The sequence below is a fragment of the Drosophila miranda genome, chromosome XR (assembly GCF_003369915.1).
Source record: "Drosophila miranda strain MSH22 chromosome XR, D.miranda_PacBio2.1, whole genome shotgun sequence".
In the NCBI taxonomy this organism is placed as follows: Eukaryota; Metazoa; Arthropoda; class Insecta; order Diptera; family Drosophilidae; genus Drosophila; species Drosophila miranda.
Genome location: NC_046674.1, coordinates 3107606 through 3122615, shown reverse-complemented (window position 1 = coordinate 3122615; position 15010 = coordinate 3107606). Strand labels below are relative to the sequence as shown.

The 15010-nt window shown below is 56.8% G+C and overlaps 3 protein-coding genes across 3 annotated transcripts; all 3 read right to left on the bottom strand.

Moving 5' to 3' along the window:
• Positions 1 to 15: 15 nt before the first annotated feature.
• LOC108165483 (multidrug resistance protein homolog 65) lies at positions 16 to 5813 on the bottom strand. The gene is made up of 9 exons (XM_017301536.2): positions 4997 to 5813; positions 4682 to 4927; positions 4443 to 4614; positions 2903 to 3787; positions 1989 to 2812; positions 1340 to 1900; positions 888 to 1278; positions 457 to 813; positions 16 to 398 (listed from the first exon to the last, which is right to left on the bottom strand). The coding sequence occupies exons 1-9, from the start codon at positions 5329 to 5331 to the stop codon at positions 198 to 200; spliced, it is 3972 nt and encodes a 1323-aa protein (XP_017157025.1). The 5' UTR covers positions 5332 to 5813; the 3' UTR covers positions 16 to 197.
• Positions 5814 to 7462: 1649 nt separating this feature from the next.
• Positions 7463 to 13608, bottom strand: LOC108165484 (multidrug resistance protein homolog 65). The gene is made up of 10 exons (XM_017301537.2): positions 13303 to 13608; positions 12587 to 12885; positions 12226 to 12471; positions 11976 to 12147; positions 11039 to 11911; positions 10579 to 10975; positions 9112 to 9835; positions 8743 to 9039; positions 8310 to 8676; positions 7463 to 8227 (listed from the first exon to the last, which is right to left on the bottom strand). Exons 2-10 carry the CDS (start codon positions 12883 to 12885, stop codon positions 7673 to 7675), a joined length of 3930 nt encoding a protein of 1309 aa, XP_017157026.1. The 5' UTR covers positions 13303 to 13608; the 3' UTR covers positions 7463 to 7672.
• Positions 13609 to 13704: 96 nt separating this feature from the next.
• Positions 13705 to 14948, bottom strand: LOC108165456. The gene is made up of 2 exons (XM_017301494.2): positions 14472 to 14948; positions 13705 to 14402 (listed from the first exon to the last, which is right to left on the bottom strand). The coding sequence occupies exons 1-2, from the start codon at positions 14938 to 14940 to the stop codon at positions 13783 to 13785; spliced, it is 1089 nt and encodes a 362-aa protein (XP_017156983.2). The 5' UTR covers positions 14941 to 14948; the 3' UTR covers positions 13705 to 13782.
• Between the last annotated feature and the right edge of the window lie 62 nt (positions 14949 to 15010).

The window sequence follows — 15010 nt, the reverse complement described above, 5'->3', positions numbered from 1 at the left end:
ATGGATGGACGCCAGAAAGGGGCAAAATCGTTTAATAAAAAGGCAAAAAAAAAGAACTTTTATTGGAAGAACATAAAATATATTGATGGGTTTTGTGGCTTTTGTGGCTTTTGTGGTTTGAGTCCGTGCTAGCGCGCTCCAGAGAAGGGGAAGACTGGCCCCCGACTGCTGCATACTTGTGTGCGTTGAGAGTATCTTCAAGATGCCTTCGTCTGGCTGCGATACAGCTTCGAGTAGATGCCGTTCTTGGCCAGCAGCTGCGCGTGGGAGCCCTGCTCCGCGATGCGTCCCGCTTGAATCACGCAAATGACGCTCGCGTTCTGAATGGTGGACAGGCGATGGGCAATCACAATGCTGGTGCGTCCGCTGCAGGCCGAGTCGAGGGCCTGCTGCACCACCTGCGAGAAGGAAACCAATTGAGAGAGGGGTGCCATAGGGGGGGGCTCGGAAAAGTACCCTTTCACTCTGAAAGTCCAGGGCGGAGGTGGCCTCGTCCAGGAGCAGGATCTTGGGGTTCCTAACCATCGCCCGGGCAATGGCGATGCGCTGCTTCTGCCCGCCCGACAGCTGGGTGCCCTTTGACCCCAGGACGGTGTCGTACTGGGCGGGCAGGGACATGATGAACTCGTGGGCATTGGCCATCTTGGCGGCGTCGATGATCTGCTGCATGGGAATCGTGCGGCTGGTGTCCCCGTAGCCAATGTTCTCGGCGATGGATTTCTCGAAGAGCGAGGGCTCCTGCGAGACGAGACCGAGGCGGCGGCGCAGGGTCTTGAGCCCCATATCCTGATGGATGCTCTCCTGATCGATCAGCTGTGGAGTGGAGAGTCGGAGTCGGAGAGGGGAGTCGGACAGGGAAGACACTGAATAGGAGGACGGATACGTACAATCTTACCCTCGTCGGGATCGTAGTAGCGCAAAAGGAGCTGCACGCAGGTGGACTTGCCCGACCCGGAGGCGCCCACGAGGGCCACCGTTTGTCCCTGCTGTATCTCCAGATTGAAGTCATGCAGGACCTTGAGGTGGGGCCTCGACGGATACGCGAACTGGAGGCCCCGGTAGCAGACGCCCTGCTGCACCCCCACATTCGTCTTGTGCGGCGATCCATTGCCGTTCTGCAGCAGGGACGCGATCCCCGGATCCGGCGACTGGATCTGCGGCCGCCGGTCGATGATCTCGTGCATGCGATTGGCGGAGAGGAGGGCCGCATTGAAGGCCGGTGTGAAGGCCAGCGATTGGGCGAGAATGAACAGTCCGTAGAGCATGGTATTGGAGATCCTGTGAGGGGAGAGGATACCGTTAGATCATGCGATGTGGGGGTACCACGCGATGGACTCACTTCATGATCGTCTCGAATTTGATCTTTCCGTCGGCGCACATGTGTCCGCCGTAGGTCAGGGTCACCGCGTAGCCGAAGAACATGAGGGACTTGCCCAAGGAATTGACGAGTCCCCGCCACTTGAGGCGGGTGAGGATCTGCACGCGGTAGCGCTCCACCTCCTGGTCGTAGACCCGAATCAGCTCTGACTCGCGGCGCAGGCCGGCGACAGTGCGGATCTGGGCGATGGTCTCCGTGGCTATGCGACTCGTCTCCTCCAGGACATCCTTCTCCTTCAGCGCCGACCGCTCCCCGAAGCGAGCCTCGAAGACGATCGAGGCAATCATGAAGGGGGCCGTGCTCAGGCAGATCAGGGCCAGCTCCCAGGAGTACGGAAAGGCGATGGCAATGCTGCAGATGAAGTTCGTCAGCGCCTGGATGATGTTGCTCAGCGGGAAGCCGATGGCCCCCTGGACACTGGCTGCGTCGCCCGAAAGCCGGGCCGAGAGGGCCCCAATGCTGTTGTCCTTGCGGTCGAACCAGCCCATCTCCTGCTGCATGATGCTGCTGAAGGTCCTGGAGCTGCAAAAGAAGAGAATCAAGTGGGGGTAGAGGACTCTCCCCGAGGACAAGGACAGGGACAGGGACAGGGACAGGGACAAGGACTCACCGCATTCGCATCGTGAGCCACACACCCGCCAGATTGAAGAAAAACGTTTGAATGAAGCACACGATGCCGGCGGCGACGCCAATCACCAGCGAAATGATGGCCATCGAGGAGCTCTGATCGAGCACCTCCTCGTCGGTGGGCTTCGCCAGCGAGCCGTAAAGCTCCGCCAGGACGATGGAGAAGACGGGCATCGTGACGCCGTAGATGCCCGCGCAGATGGCTCCAATGATGAGGAAACTCCACTCGGGCCGAGCGGCCACGACGATGCGGAAGAAGGTGCGAATGTAGTTGCCGCCAGTCGCAGGCTCCTGGGGGTCCACATCCTCCTGCGGCGTGCTTGGCGGCGCCACACCGTTCAGGTGCTTCATTTGGAAGGCGTTCTTCTCCAGCGCCTGCGGCTCCGCATCGTACGCGGAGCTCTTGCGCTCCTTCTTCGGGACGGCGGCCTCCTCCATTTCGTTCATTAGCTCCTCGGCCGAGTCGTCGTACGCGTGAACGGTGACCATTTTGTGGTAGAATCCTTCGATTTTCATTAGCTCCTCGTGGGTGCCCTGCTCCACCGCCTTCCCCTGCTCGACGTACACGATCCGATGGGCGTGGCGGATGGCGGAGAGCCGGTGGGAGACCACCAGCGTGGTGCGCCCCTTGCAGGCCTTGTCGAGGGCCTCCTGGACGAGCTTCTCCGAGTGGTAGTCCAGCGCGGAGGTGGCCTCGTCCAGGAGCAGGATCTTGGGTTGCTGGATGAGGGCCCGGGCGATGGCAATGCGCTGTCGCTGTCCGCCCGACAGCTGGACTCCCTTTTCGCTGATGTTTGTGTCGTAGCCCTGGGCGAAAGGAGTGGTAGAAGGGTTAAAAATCTTTATCTTAATCTATGGGATTCAATCAGCGAATCAGCGAATCAGCGAATCAGCTACCTTGTGGAGGGCCACAATGAAGTCGTGGGCATTTGCGGCCTTGGCGGCATCCTCGACCTCCTTTTGGGTGGCCTCCGGCTTCCCGTGGCGGATGTTCTCCCCGATGGAGCCCTGAAAGAGCACCGGCTCCTGGCCCACCACCGCGATGTTGGAGCGCAGCCACTGGATGTTGTACTTGCGGACGTCCTCGCCATCGAGAAGGACCTGCCCGAAGATGGGGTCGTAGAAGCGCTGCAGAAGCTGGATGCAGGTGGACTTGCCACAGCCCGAGGGTCCAACGAGGGCCACCGTCTGTCCCTCCTCCACGACGACATTGAGTCCCCGAAGGACGATGACGTCCTCCCTGGCAGGGTACCGAAAGAACACGTCCCGAAACTCCACGGCCCCCTTCAGCCCGTAGTTGAGGATCTTGCCCGCCTTGGAGAGCGGGTCAATCAGGGATCGTCGGTCGATGACCTCGAAGATGGCCGCCGCCGATCCCCGAGCCATCGCGAACGTCTCGAGGAAGGGGGAGGTGCGGGAGATCTGATTGGCGGCCACGATGATCCCCGAAATGACGATCATGACCACCGCTGGGGTGTACACCCGCTCCTCGATGGGAATCGCGGGGTTCCTGTAGAAGAGAATCAGATTGGCGCCGTACCAGAAGGCCCCCGCCCCCGTGATGAACATCATGGCCTTCATCACCGTGTCGCTGAGCCCCGAGAAGGCGCCCTTCCACTTGCCCGCCTTCAGGGCGGGCTTCAGGAGGGTGTCGTAGCGCACGGACTCGCTTTTCTCGCCCCCAAAGGCCACCACCGTGCGAATGGCGCCAATCACCTCCTCCACCACAGAGCTGGCGCGCACATACGAGCTCTGCTCCTTCGCCGTGAGTTTCCCCTGGTACTAGAGAGCGGGCGAGAGAGCGGGAAGCACAGAGAGTCCCATTATTCCACACAAACTACAGTTATTCCCCTCAGCGACACTCGAATACCTGTCCCCGTCCCCATAAGCATCAGCCGCACACAACCACACACAGGCACAACGGGGCGTCGGGCAGGGCACGAGACTTGCCAGCGCGCTGCCGCGCAGGCGCTGCGTCGATAAGCCGAAGAGGGACATTGGTTTCCGAATTCAGTTTGGGTGATCGCCTCGGCTCGGCTCGGCTCGGCTCGGCGACACACACAAACCTCATACTTGATTGGGCAGGCTACTGTGGGAGGGGAGTAGTTCTCGCACAGAGAAGCAGACAAACAACTCACTTTATGGGGCTTTGCCTTTGCCTTGCCGACGGCGACGGCGACTGCAACAGCTACAGCGAAGGCGAAGGCGAAAAGGGAGACGATGCAAAATTGTTTTTGCAATTAACATGGGCTAATTCTGCTAATCGACTGATGTGTCGCCAGTGCGTGTGAGGGAGTGGCGGGAGGATGCAGGGCGCACCAATAAATAATTTGAGCAGCCACTTGTTCTCTATTGCTCTCTCTGTCGTTCCGTTTCGGGAGGATACTCGAGTGTGCGAAGATTGCGAGAGGTGAGCCTTCGGGCCACTAGTACTTACGTGTGCCACCGCGGAATTGACCGCGAGGGTGAGGGGTATGTAGAAGACTATCGACAGAGCCAGCTTCCAGCCGTAGACGAAGGACAGGACCACGCTGATGAGCACCTCGCACAGGATCTCCACGTAGTGGCCCAGGTTCTCGGCGATGCCGCTGCGTATCTTCTCCATGTTGCTGCAAAGGGGAATGGAATCATCAGCAAAAGTGCACTGGGGGTCCCTTCGCAGGACTGCTCGGTTACTCTGTTATGCGGACGGCAAAGTTCTGGTCCTTGGCCATGTCGTGCCACCCGATCTCCTGCCTGAGGGTGGCCTTGAAGAACTCCCTCCGCATGCGCACCGTGAGCCGCAGGGCGAGGCGGTTGAAGGCGTCCACGTAGTACATGCCGGAGAAGAGCATCAGGAGGGTGTTCAAGGTCATGAGGATGCCAAAGGAGACGCTGTCCTTGCGCAGCTCCTCCATGTTCTCCTCGTACGTGGCGTTGGTGCTGCAAAACGAACGGCCTGATGGAATCCTTCGTCTGGAGAGAGATCCGCATGGGCGGAGGACTACTTACAGCACCTTTCCGCCTCCGAAGAGCGACAGCCCGATGGTGATGGAGCTGGTGCCCTGCCCCAGGGTCCGGTCGATGAACATGGCCACCAGTTCGCTGTACACCACAATGGCAATCGGATAGACCAGAGACTGCAGGAGGGCTGCTATCAGGGCGGACACGAACAGGACATAGTCCCAGGCCGTGATGTAGCGAAAGAGTTGCGTGTAGCCGACCATCGGATGGGCTTCCTTTTTGGCCTTCTTTTCCCTTCCCTTTCCCTTTCCCCTGCCCGAACCGTCCTCCGCCTCCTCCGGGTCCTCCGGGTGGGCATCATCCACATCAGCGTGCTGTGGCATCTCTGCGGACTGCTTTCTCTCTCAAATGAACAGACTGGGAATCTATCTTTGTATCTATTGACCCCTCCTGAGAGGTCAATTAATAGTTAAGAACCGTTTGAATGTCACAAAACGAAACCAAAAATCGGAATACCCTCCACTTCGCGCCGCTCCCCTTGTGGCCTGCTGCCGCAATTTGTTTAATGGAACTTCAATGAGTTCTTGGCTTTGGCTAATTAACTCCACTGCCAGATGCAATCCGAATCTGAATCCGAGCCCGAACCCCAACCCGAACCGATCTCTGCCTTCGATGGGGCTTACAGCTTTTAATTGTTATGCATTCCACACATACACACACACGCACACCAAGCACACACACACACACAGAAGAAAATATTCCAATTTCCAAGATCCGCAGTGACCAGATCTTTGGAGATCTGTTCTGTTCTGTTCCGTTCCGTTCGAAGTGCAGAATACAACTGTTGCCTCCCCAGAGGCGATGCCGCCAGTTGTTGTATTTTTGTTTCAAAGGTTTTTCTTCTATTAAATACGGTTCAAATACGGAAAAGATCGTAGAACTACGTCGGCGTCTGCGTCTGCGTCTGCGGATCGGCAGTGGGTTCTCCCTCCGACTCTGACGAAAGTCTCTTTCTATTAATTTCAATTGAATTTTGAATTGATTTTAGCAGCCTGGCTTGGCGGCCCAAGGTTTTCCTCATTCCTCATTCCACGTGCCATAAGGTGTGCTCTCCCCGCTACCCCTCCCGCTCACCCTTCCAAAAAATCTAGTATAGATTTATAGATCGGTGGAAATAGGTCACGGAATTTGCATTCCATCAATTCGTTGATTTCTTGCGTCCTATAAATATGATCTCAACTGTCTCCAGAGACAGAACTTTTATGGGGAATGAAGGAAGATCTGTTCTGTTATCAAATGGTTTTATGGAACGCCCCGGGCGCACGGTCGCACGGTCGTTAATGGTCTTACATATCCGTATAATTAAGATTAACATGCCATTGACCATGACACCATGACACTCCTCCACAGAGTGCCACTCGTGTGGCGCTACGCTCCTCTTTGATGCCAGATATCCATGCCATAAAGAGCTCTCTAAAGATTTCGCTTCCTTATCGCTCCGAATGAAAGATAGCAAAAAGCAGTTTGTGGGTTTCGTGTGGAAAAAAGGTGAACGATTTTGATTTTATTCAACTTTCAAATGGAAGAAACTCTGGAACGACACGCGACACGCTCGCAGGATCTGTGAAGCGGAGCGCCCGGGATATCCGTGTCCACCCAGTCGGATCCCATAAGCCCCTAACCCTCAATGCAGCCCTAGATGTCGTCCCAGATGTCGTCCTAGCCCACTGTAGGAATTTAATTTCTCCAATTGGAAATTGTATTTCGTATTATATTAATTAAAACCAATTTCCATATACTTTCTTACTTTGTATTTTATGGAAAGTTACCCAATTGAACCAATTGACAGATAATTCTGTCAACTTTGATGCGAAAGCCCGTTAAAATAAGCCCCCGTTCACTTTTTCTGTACTTGGTCCTGTTTTCCCTTACTCTTTGCCCCCAAGAGATTCTCCCACCTCAAAGTGTCTCCAAAAGTCTATCCAAAAAACATCCCATTAATAGGCTTATGGAAGATTACGGCTTCAGAGGCCTCCGGGGGTTTATTACAAACAAAAATGTAGCCTAAAAAAACTTTGAAAATTAATTCGAAAACGAGTATCGCGCCACAGATAGTCCCGCCCGATCCGCAGGGCTGTGCCGCCACCATCTCCGATTTCTGTGCCATATCTTTTTGGCTTGTACTCGTATCTTTGGGGCCGTACATTCGATTTTTGCTGGAAATCGAAACACTAGCGAAACCCGAAGCACACAGATTTCAATTCGTGCGAATGGCGGAGCAGGTGCAGGCTCGGTGGGAGCCCCTTCCCTTTGCCACCTCGTGCCCCCTGGCACAGTTTTCCGTCTTCCTGGGACAGATCGCCGTTGAAGGGCGGGCCCAAGGGCTGCAGAGAGCTGGCCAGGAGACCAGGACAGGTGCCATTGTTTGGGGCTCCCCAGCCCGTTTGCGTGGGTCCTTGCTCCTTTTTCTGGCAGTAAGAGTATACTATACTGTGGAATGCTGTCGTGTTTGTTAATTGTGATATTCTTTATTTATTAAAATGCAAAAAAAAATAAAAGTCCTGCTTAAAAAAGAAAATGCTATACGCGATACGCGATACGCGGTAAGCGGTAAGCGGTAGGTGAATGTGTTTTGTGAATCTCTTGGATATTGGGATACAAGTTGCAGTGAATATATATTCTCCGGCGATCATTTGCTCCGGAAAGCGCGGCCTCGTCGGCGCCTCAATGATCCTTCTGGGTTTTGTGGAGCTTCGCGTAGATGCCGCGCTGGGAAATGAGCTCCAGGTGGGTGCCCTGCTCCACCACGCGGCCGTTCTGCACCACACAAATGCAGTCGGCGTTCTGGACGGTGGACAGGCGGTGGGCGATGACAATGCATGTGCGTCCGCTGCACGCGGAGTCGAGGGCCTGCTGCACCAGCTGCTCGCTCTGCAGGTCCAGGGCCGAGGTGGCCTCGTCCAGGAGCAGGATCTTGGGGTTCCGCACCAGGGCCCGGGCAATGGCGATGCGCTGCTTCTGCCCCCCCGACAGCTGGGTGCCGCGTGCCCCCATTCGTGTGTCGTAGCCGTTCGGAAGGGAGATGATGAAGCTGTGGGCATTGGCGCTCTTGGCGGCGGCCATCACCTCGGCCATCGAGACGGAGCGACGGTTGTCCCCGTAGGCGATGTTCTCCGCGATGGAGCGCTCGAAGAGGGTGGGCTCCTGCGAGACGATGCCGAGGCGGGAGCGTACGCCCTCGAGGGTCAGATCGTGCTGGATATCATCGTGGTCGATGTGCTGTGCAAGGGTGGGGGGGGGTAGAGAGAGAGAGGAAGGTATCTGTAGAATGAGTATCTATGGCGATGAATGGATGCCTTACGATGGATCCCTCATCCGGATCGTAGTAGCGTTGCAGCAGCTGCACGCAGGTGGACTTGCCGCAGCCGGAGTGCCCCACCAGGGCCACCGTTTGGCCCTTGAGCACCTCCAGATCCAGGCCCTGGAGAATCTTGGCATCGGGTCGCGTCGGATACCGGAACTCAATGCCGCGGTAGCGCACGCCCTCGAAGAGATTCAGTTGCTTGGCGAGGGTGTTCCGGATGGTGCCCATGGGCGAGACGATCCTGGGCCTGCGGTCGAGGATCTGGAAGAGGCGGTGCCCGGCCACGAGGGCCGCCGAGAAGGCGGGGGTGAAGGCCAGCGATTGGGCGAGCATCATGGAGCCATAGAGCAGGGTTTCCGAGACCCTGCCAAAGGAAGGGAGAAGCCGTTAGGAGGAAGGAGCAGAGGAGCGGCCGGGGAGATGCCCTCACTTGATGATGTCCTGGAAGGGCAGCTGTCCCTCGGAGACCAGGACGCCGCCGTAGCAGAGGGCCACCGCGTAGGCGAAGAACGCAGACGCCTGCATCGTGGAGTTGAGGACGCCCCGCCAGCGCAGCTTCTGGTGGATGAGGACCTCCACCCGATGGATCTCCTGCGTGTACTGCCGAATGACATCCGCCTCCCGCCGGAGCCCCGCCACAGTGCGGATATTCGTGATGGATTCGGTGGCAATGCGACAGGCCTCCTCAATGACTTGTTTCTCCCTCACGATGGCGGTGGACATCATCCTAGCGAAACGAGTGGATGGCGAATGGAATGAAGAGCTCATGAATTACGTGAGTCACGGACGGGAGACATACTTGGCTTCCAGGATGACTGAACCGACGATTATCGGACAATTGGCGAGGCAGAGGAGCGCCAGCTTCCAGTTGTAGTACATGGCGACGGTGACGCTCGAAGTGAAGTTGGAGAGGGCCTGGATCATGCCGCTCAGGGGATACCCAATGGCACCCTGCACGCCCGCTGCCTCCCCCGAGAGACGGGCGGACAGGGCGCCCACGGAGTTGTCCTCGTCGTCGAACCACCCGACCTCCTGGCTGACCATCGCCTTGAAGGTCATGGCCCTCATTCGCGTCGTCAGCCAAATGCCCGCGTAGTTGAACAGATACGTCTGCAGGAAGCACACGAGTCCCGTGACGAAGGCGAGGCCCAGGCACGCCCACGAGAGGACTGCGGTGCGGCTGAGGGCGTCCTCCGGGTCCTGTTCCGCGAGTGCGGCGTAGAATTCACCGAAAATGATGGAGAACGCCGGGTACAGGCAGCCGACGGCAATGGCACTGATTGTACCGAGGATCAGGTAGCACCATTCGGGGCGGGAGAGCCGCACGATCCGCGCGAAGGTGTGGAAGAAATTGGGCTTCTCTGCGGCGGTGGCAGCGTCCTGCAGCTTGAGGGCGTTGCTGTCCTTCGGGAGGGGCTTCACGATGGGCTCGTCGAACTGCACGCTGTTCTCCTTTTGGGCGCCCTTTTCAAAGTTCAAAGGACTCGTCTCGAAGGACTTCTCGAGGAGTGCCAGGCTTTTGCCTGGAAAGGGATGGAAATGTTATTGAAATGCCTGGGAGACTACTCTCCCAGTCGAACTGAATGCCCAGTCGAATATACCCTCGGAGGTACACGGTACATTTTCTTTCCTTTTATTTACAAAAGTCTCGGCAGAACGAAAGAGAGAGCAATAGAGAACAAGTTGCTGCCGCCACTCCCGCCACTCCCTCACACGCACTGGCGACAGATCAGTCGATTAGCAGAATCTTATGTTAATTGCAAAAACAATTTTGCATCGTTTCCCTTTTCGCCTTCGCCTTCGCTGTCGCTGTTGCAGTCGCCGTCGCCGTCGCCGTCGCCGTCGGCAAGGCAAAGGCAAAGCCCCATAAAGTGAGTTGTTTGTCTGCTTCTCTGTGCGAGAACTACTCCCCTCCCACAGTAGCCCGCCCAATCAAGTATGAGGTTTGTGTGTGTCGCCGAGCCGAGCCGAGCCGCGGCGATCACCCGAACTGAATTCGGAAACCAATGTCCCTCTTCGGCTTATCGACGCAGCGGCTGCGCGGCAGCGCGCTGGCGAGTCTCGTGCCTGTGTGGAATATTTTCGCGCCAGTAAGTCCCGAGCTGTTTCTTGTTGTTGTTTTTTTTCAGAGAGACTTGCAGAAGGGAGTTTTATGGCTTTATGGATTTGAATGGTATTTTTGCTCGCCTGCTAGTAGTATTTTCCTAACTGTGATTCCTCTGGGGACTCTCCACTGTATCTGTCTCTCTCTTTCTGCCGTACTTACGTTTGGCGTCATCGATGGTCGTCTCTGCGTCCTCCGTTTGCACCTCGTCGGGCATGTGGATGTCCCCGGCACGCACCATTCGGTAGTATGCGGACTCCAGGGCCATCAGGTCGTCGTGCGAGCCCTCCTCCAGGACCTTGCCGTCCTGGATGAAGACAATCTTGTCGGCCCCGCGGATGGCGGACAGACGATGCGACACCACAATGGTGGTGCGTCCCTTGCTGGCCAGATCCAGGGCCTGTTGCACCTGCTTCTCCGATTGGTAGTCCAGGGCGGATGTTGCTTCGTCCAGCAGCAGGATTTTGGGGTTTTGGATGAGTGCCCGGGCGATGGCAATGCGCTGCTTCTGTCCGCCTGACAGCTGGGATCCCCGCTCCCCGATCATTGTGCGATAGCTCTATGGGTGGGAGGGGGACGTGGATGTGGATGTCGATGTCGATGTCGATGGGGTGTCACTCACCTCTGGCAGTCCAGTGATGAATTCGTGGGCCCCCGCTTGGGTGGCAGCTGCCTCGATCTCCTTCTGGGTGGCCCCCGGCTTGCCGTAGCTGATGTTTTGGGCAATGGTTCCCAGGAAGAGCACCGGCTCCTGGCCCACCACCGCGATGTTGGAGCGCAGCCACTGGATGTTGTACTTGCGGATGTCCAGGTCGTCGAGCATCACGGAACCAAAGACGGGATCGTAGAACCTCTGCAGAAGCTGCACGCACGTGGACTTTCCACAGCCGGAGGAGCCCACCAGAGCCACCGTTTGCCCCGCGCGGATCCTGATGTTCAGGCCCCGATGGACGGTGACCTCGGGGCGGGAGGGATACCGGAAGAAGACATCCTGGAACTCCACGTCGCCCCGCAGGCCGTAGTTGAGGAGCTTTCCATCCGTCGAGAGGGGATCGATCTTGGACTGGAGGTCTATGACCTTGAAGAGGTTGGTGGCACACCCACGGGCGGTGGCGAAGGACTCGAGGAAGGGCGCTGTCCGGGCGATGTTGTCCGCCCCCACAATGATGCCGAAGAAGGCGATCATCAGGATGGCAGGAGTGTACTCCTTGTCCTCCACTCCGCGGTCGTCGATGATCAGGTTGACGCCGTACCAGAAGGCGCCCGCACACGACAGGTAGAGCATGGACTTGAGCAGGGCGTCGCTGAGGCCCGAGAAGGCGCCCTTCCACTGACTGGCCTTCCGCGCGGGCACCAGGAAGTTCTCGTAGCGCTGCACCTCCGCCTTCTCCCCGCCAAAGGACACGACCGTGCGAATGGCACTGAGGATCTCCTCGGCAAGGTTTCCCGCCCCCGCATACGATTCCTGCTCTCTGGCCGTGAGTTTTCCTTGAAACTAGCAAAAGATACAAATGTATCTGCATCTGTGTATCTGTGTATCTGTGCGCCTCGGATCTCACCTTTGCCACGTAATAATTCACGAGGATCACGATGGGAATGTAGGAGCTGACGGCGAGCGTGAGCTTCCAGCCGTAGCTGAAGGATATGGCCACCGTGATGATGAAGCCCACAATCAGATAGACGAAGTGTCCCACCTTCTCGGAGATGCCGTCGCGTATCTTCTCCACGTCACTGGAAGGGCAGAAGCAGAAGCAAAGGCAAAAGCAATGAGCACACTCGCTGGCGGGGACTCCTCTCGCGGGGACTCACTCGACCATGCTCTGGACGAAGTTCTGCTTGCTCGCCAGGTCGTGCCAGCCAATCTCCTGCCGCATCACCGAGGTGAAGAGCATGATCCGCATGCGCGAGACCTGCCGCAGGGCCACCACGTTGAAGATGTCCACCGAGAAGATGCCAGCTATGAACATCACCACCGATGCGATGGTCAGCAGCAGGCCGTACGAGATGGAGTCGTCGTAGAGGGCCTCATTCCTCACCGCCAGAGTGGCGTTTGTGCTGCAGGGGAAAACGGAGAGAAGAACGGAAGAAGAGAGAAGAGCGGAAAGAGCTCTGTAGATCAGCCTCTGCGGATAGGCGGATAGGCGGATAGGCAGGTCCTCCTTCGACTTACAGCGACTTTCCTCCCCCGAAAAGGGGCAACGCGTGGACCTTCGAACTCGTCCCGAACTCCATGGCCCGGTCCACCAGCATCGACGTGAACTCGCTGTAAATGATGACCACTGCGGGCAGGGTCAACGCCTTGACGCAGCACATGAGGAACCCAAAGAATAGCCACGCGATCTCCCCGCAGGTGGAGAAGCGGAAGAGCTGCAGGAAGCCGATCGGCTGTGTGGGCTCCAGTCCTGCGGCCACCGGCGCCTCATCCAGGGACTTGCCATCGGTTGTCGTCGTGCCAGAAGCCTCGTCCATCTATCGGTACGACGAAGGACGGAGGAATAGTGTTACTCGAGCCAAGACCCGCGATTTATTCACAGACACAGACACGGACACAGACACGGACACGGACAGAGACAGACGGCACGCAAAGGTTAATTCAATTACTGCCACACTCTCAGAGGCATGTATCTGTATCTGTGGCTGTATCTGTGGCTGTATCTGTGGCTGCGGCAAGGGTACAGCAGCTACTTTGTATCTTTTGCCATAGTTCTCTCTCATTGACCCGCGGGGTTAACGAGTAATAGAATCTACCGTTTATTATTGGACATTCCAACGCCAATTTGGAGCGATTCGATTCGATTCCCTTTCAGAGGCCCGTACAGAAATCTGTGTGGCGCCATTTGCCCCCTGCCCCCTGCCCCCACTCCTTGTCGTGGAATGGATGATCACCTTTTAATTGATTTTCAACACTTTTTGATCCTTCAGATACTGTATCTATTCACTGATTTCTGCAGAAGATCCGTTACTGCTCACTCGGACCGCCCAAGCGCGACTGCTGGAACACCGTCCGCGGAGCCACCCATTTATGTTGATTCCCCGATGTGGATGCTGGACAGAGTACTCGGGCTCGGGCTCGGGCTTGGGCATGAGTACTCGTGAGTGTATCGTATCAATCGCTCGCTTTGGGGTTCACAATTCTAATTGATCTCCGCTTTCCGCTCTTGGGGTAGGTTCCGCCGAAAGAGGCGCTTCAATTTACAATGAGAGCAAAAGAGACATTCTATAGAGGGTTTTTCTTTTCTTTTCTTTTATGTATTCTTTTTCTTTTATTTTGTACGAGAATTGCATTCGGGAAGGTGGAGGGTGGAAGGTGGAGCGTGGAGGGTGGAAGGTGGAGGGTGGAAGGTAGAGGGTGGAAGGTGTAACAATCTAAAACGGAGGCAGACTCTTGAGCCTCCTGCTGGTGCGCCGCACGAATGGTGCCGGCTGATTTGAACCGGCATTTCCTCCAGCGGGAGCGACTGCGGGAGCGACTCCGACCGACTCGCCTTCATCGTCCGAGCCCCCGAGCATTACGCTGTCCAAAGCAATGCGGGACGCCCGCAGTGCCATCATGTGCCGGGTGCTGCGTTCGCCCAAGGTGTTGCGCACCTTCAGGCAGCTCTTCTGCGACAGGTTTCTTTTTTTTTCGCCCGTACCCAGGGCGAGGACGCGGCGCTGGCACTCGCCGAATGCCACGGCATGGCTGCTGGTGGGCCCGTCGTCCTCATTGCCGGGCCGTTCAAAAATCGTCTCGGGACCGGTGGGCCTCGACTTTGCGATGGTCTGCGATGGCGCCTGAGAACCGGTGGTAGGCGTCAGGCTGTGCTTCTTGGCCAGGCGGCTGGGCTGCTGGCGGCTGGGCTGCTGGCGGCTGGGACTAAGACTGGGACGGCGCTCTGGGGCGGCGCTCTGGCTCTGGCTCTTGCTCTTGCAGGCGCGCGGCGGCATTTGGCGCCGAACCACAGTCGCGGCTGCCACAGATCCTGTATCCCCCGGTATACTCCCGGCTGAAATGAGACGAAATGAGAAATGAGTTACGACTGTCCGATGGCCGCAGAACCGAGTACTTCCTTTACCTTTAGCTTTGCCTTCACCTTTTTTCTTTGCAGGCATTTCTCGTATCTTTTTCCGGCTTTTCCGTCTCCTGGGTAAACCTTTCGACTTCTCAAACGAGCAACGAGCAAACGAGTCGATGAAAACTGGCAATAGTTTCAGCGCCTGCTTTGGAGACTGACTGAGAAAACAGAGACAGAGACAGAGACAGGGACAGAGACAGAGACAGCCCGAGACTGGAAGAGGTTCAGAGTGGGCTTTGCTACAATCAGAGACTGGCACTAAAAGCAAGTGTATATGCCTCGCAGGCGTAGGACTCGGCCTCGCAGGATTCTGGGACCCAGTCCTGGGCGGGGCTGACCACGCTTTATGGAACATCCTGGTACCTGGTACTGTGTAGTCTATCAAGGAAACATGCGCGTAGAAGATCCTTCGCTCCACGTTCAAGATAAGGAATGAATCCCTTGCGGAATACCTGTGTATCTTTTTCATGTGCAATCTGTGAAGACTTTAGGGTTGTCCTGCCGGCACCCGACTGGCTGGCACCTAAAGCGGGTCCTCC

Bases quoted from the DNA above. Each gene is read 5' to 3' on its own strand.
- LOC108165484 (XM_017301537.2), bottom strand. From the start codon at position 12,885: ATGGACGAGGCTTCTGGCACGACGACAACCGATGGCAAGTCCCTGGAT. The intron at 12,148-12,225 runs GTGAGTCCCCGC...CTGCCCTTCCAG, and splicing joins TTCGTCCAGAGCATGGTCGA to TGACGTGGAGAAGATACGCG. The intron at 8,228-8,309 runs GTAAGGCATCCA...ACCCTTGCACAG, and splicing joins ATCCGGATGAGGGATCCATC to CACATCGACCACGATGATAT.
- LOC108165456 (XM_017301494.2), bottom strand. From the start codon at position 14,940: ATGAAAAAGATACACAGGTATTCCGCAAGGGATTCATTCCTTATCTTG. The intron at 14,403-14,471 runs GTAAAGGAAGTA...GTCTCATTTCAG, and splicing joins AGGTGAAGGCAAAGCTAAAG to CCGGGAGTATACCGGGGGAT.
- LOC108165483 (XM_017301536.2), bottom strand. From the start codon at position 5,331: ATGCCACAGCACGCTGATGTGGATGATGCCCACCCGGAGGACCCGGAG. The intron at 2,813-2,902 runs GTAGCTGATTCG...CCTTTCGCCCAG, and splicing joins TCATTGTGGCCCTCCACAAG to GGCTACGACACAAACATCAG. The intron at 814-887 runs GTACGTATCCGT...TCCACTCCACAG, and splicing joins ATCCCGACGAGGGTAAGATT to CTGATCGATCAGGAGAGCAT.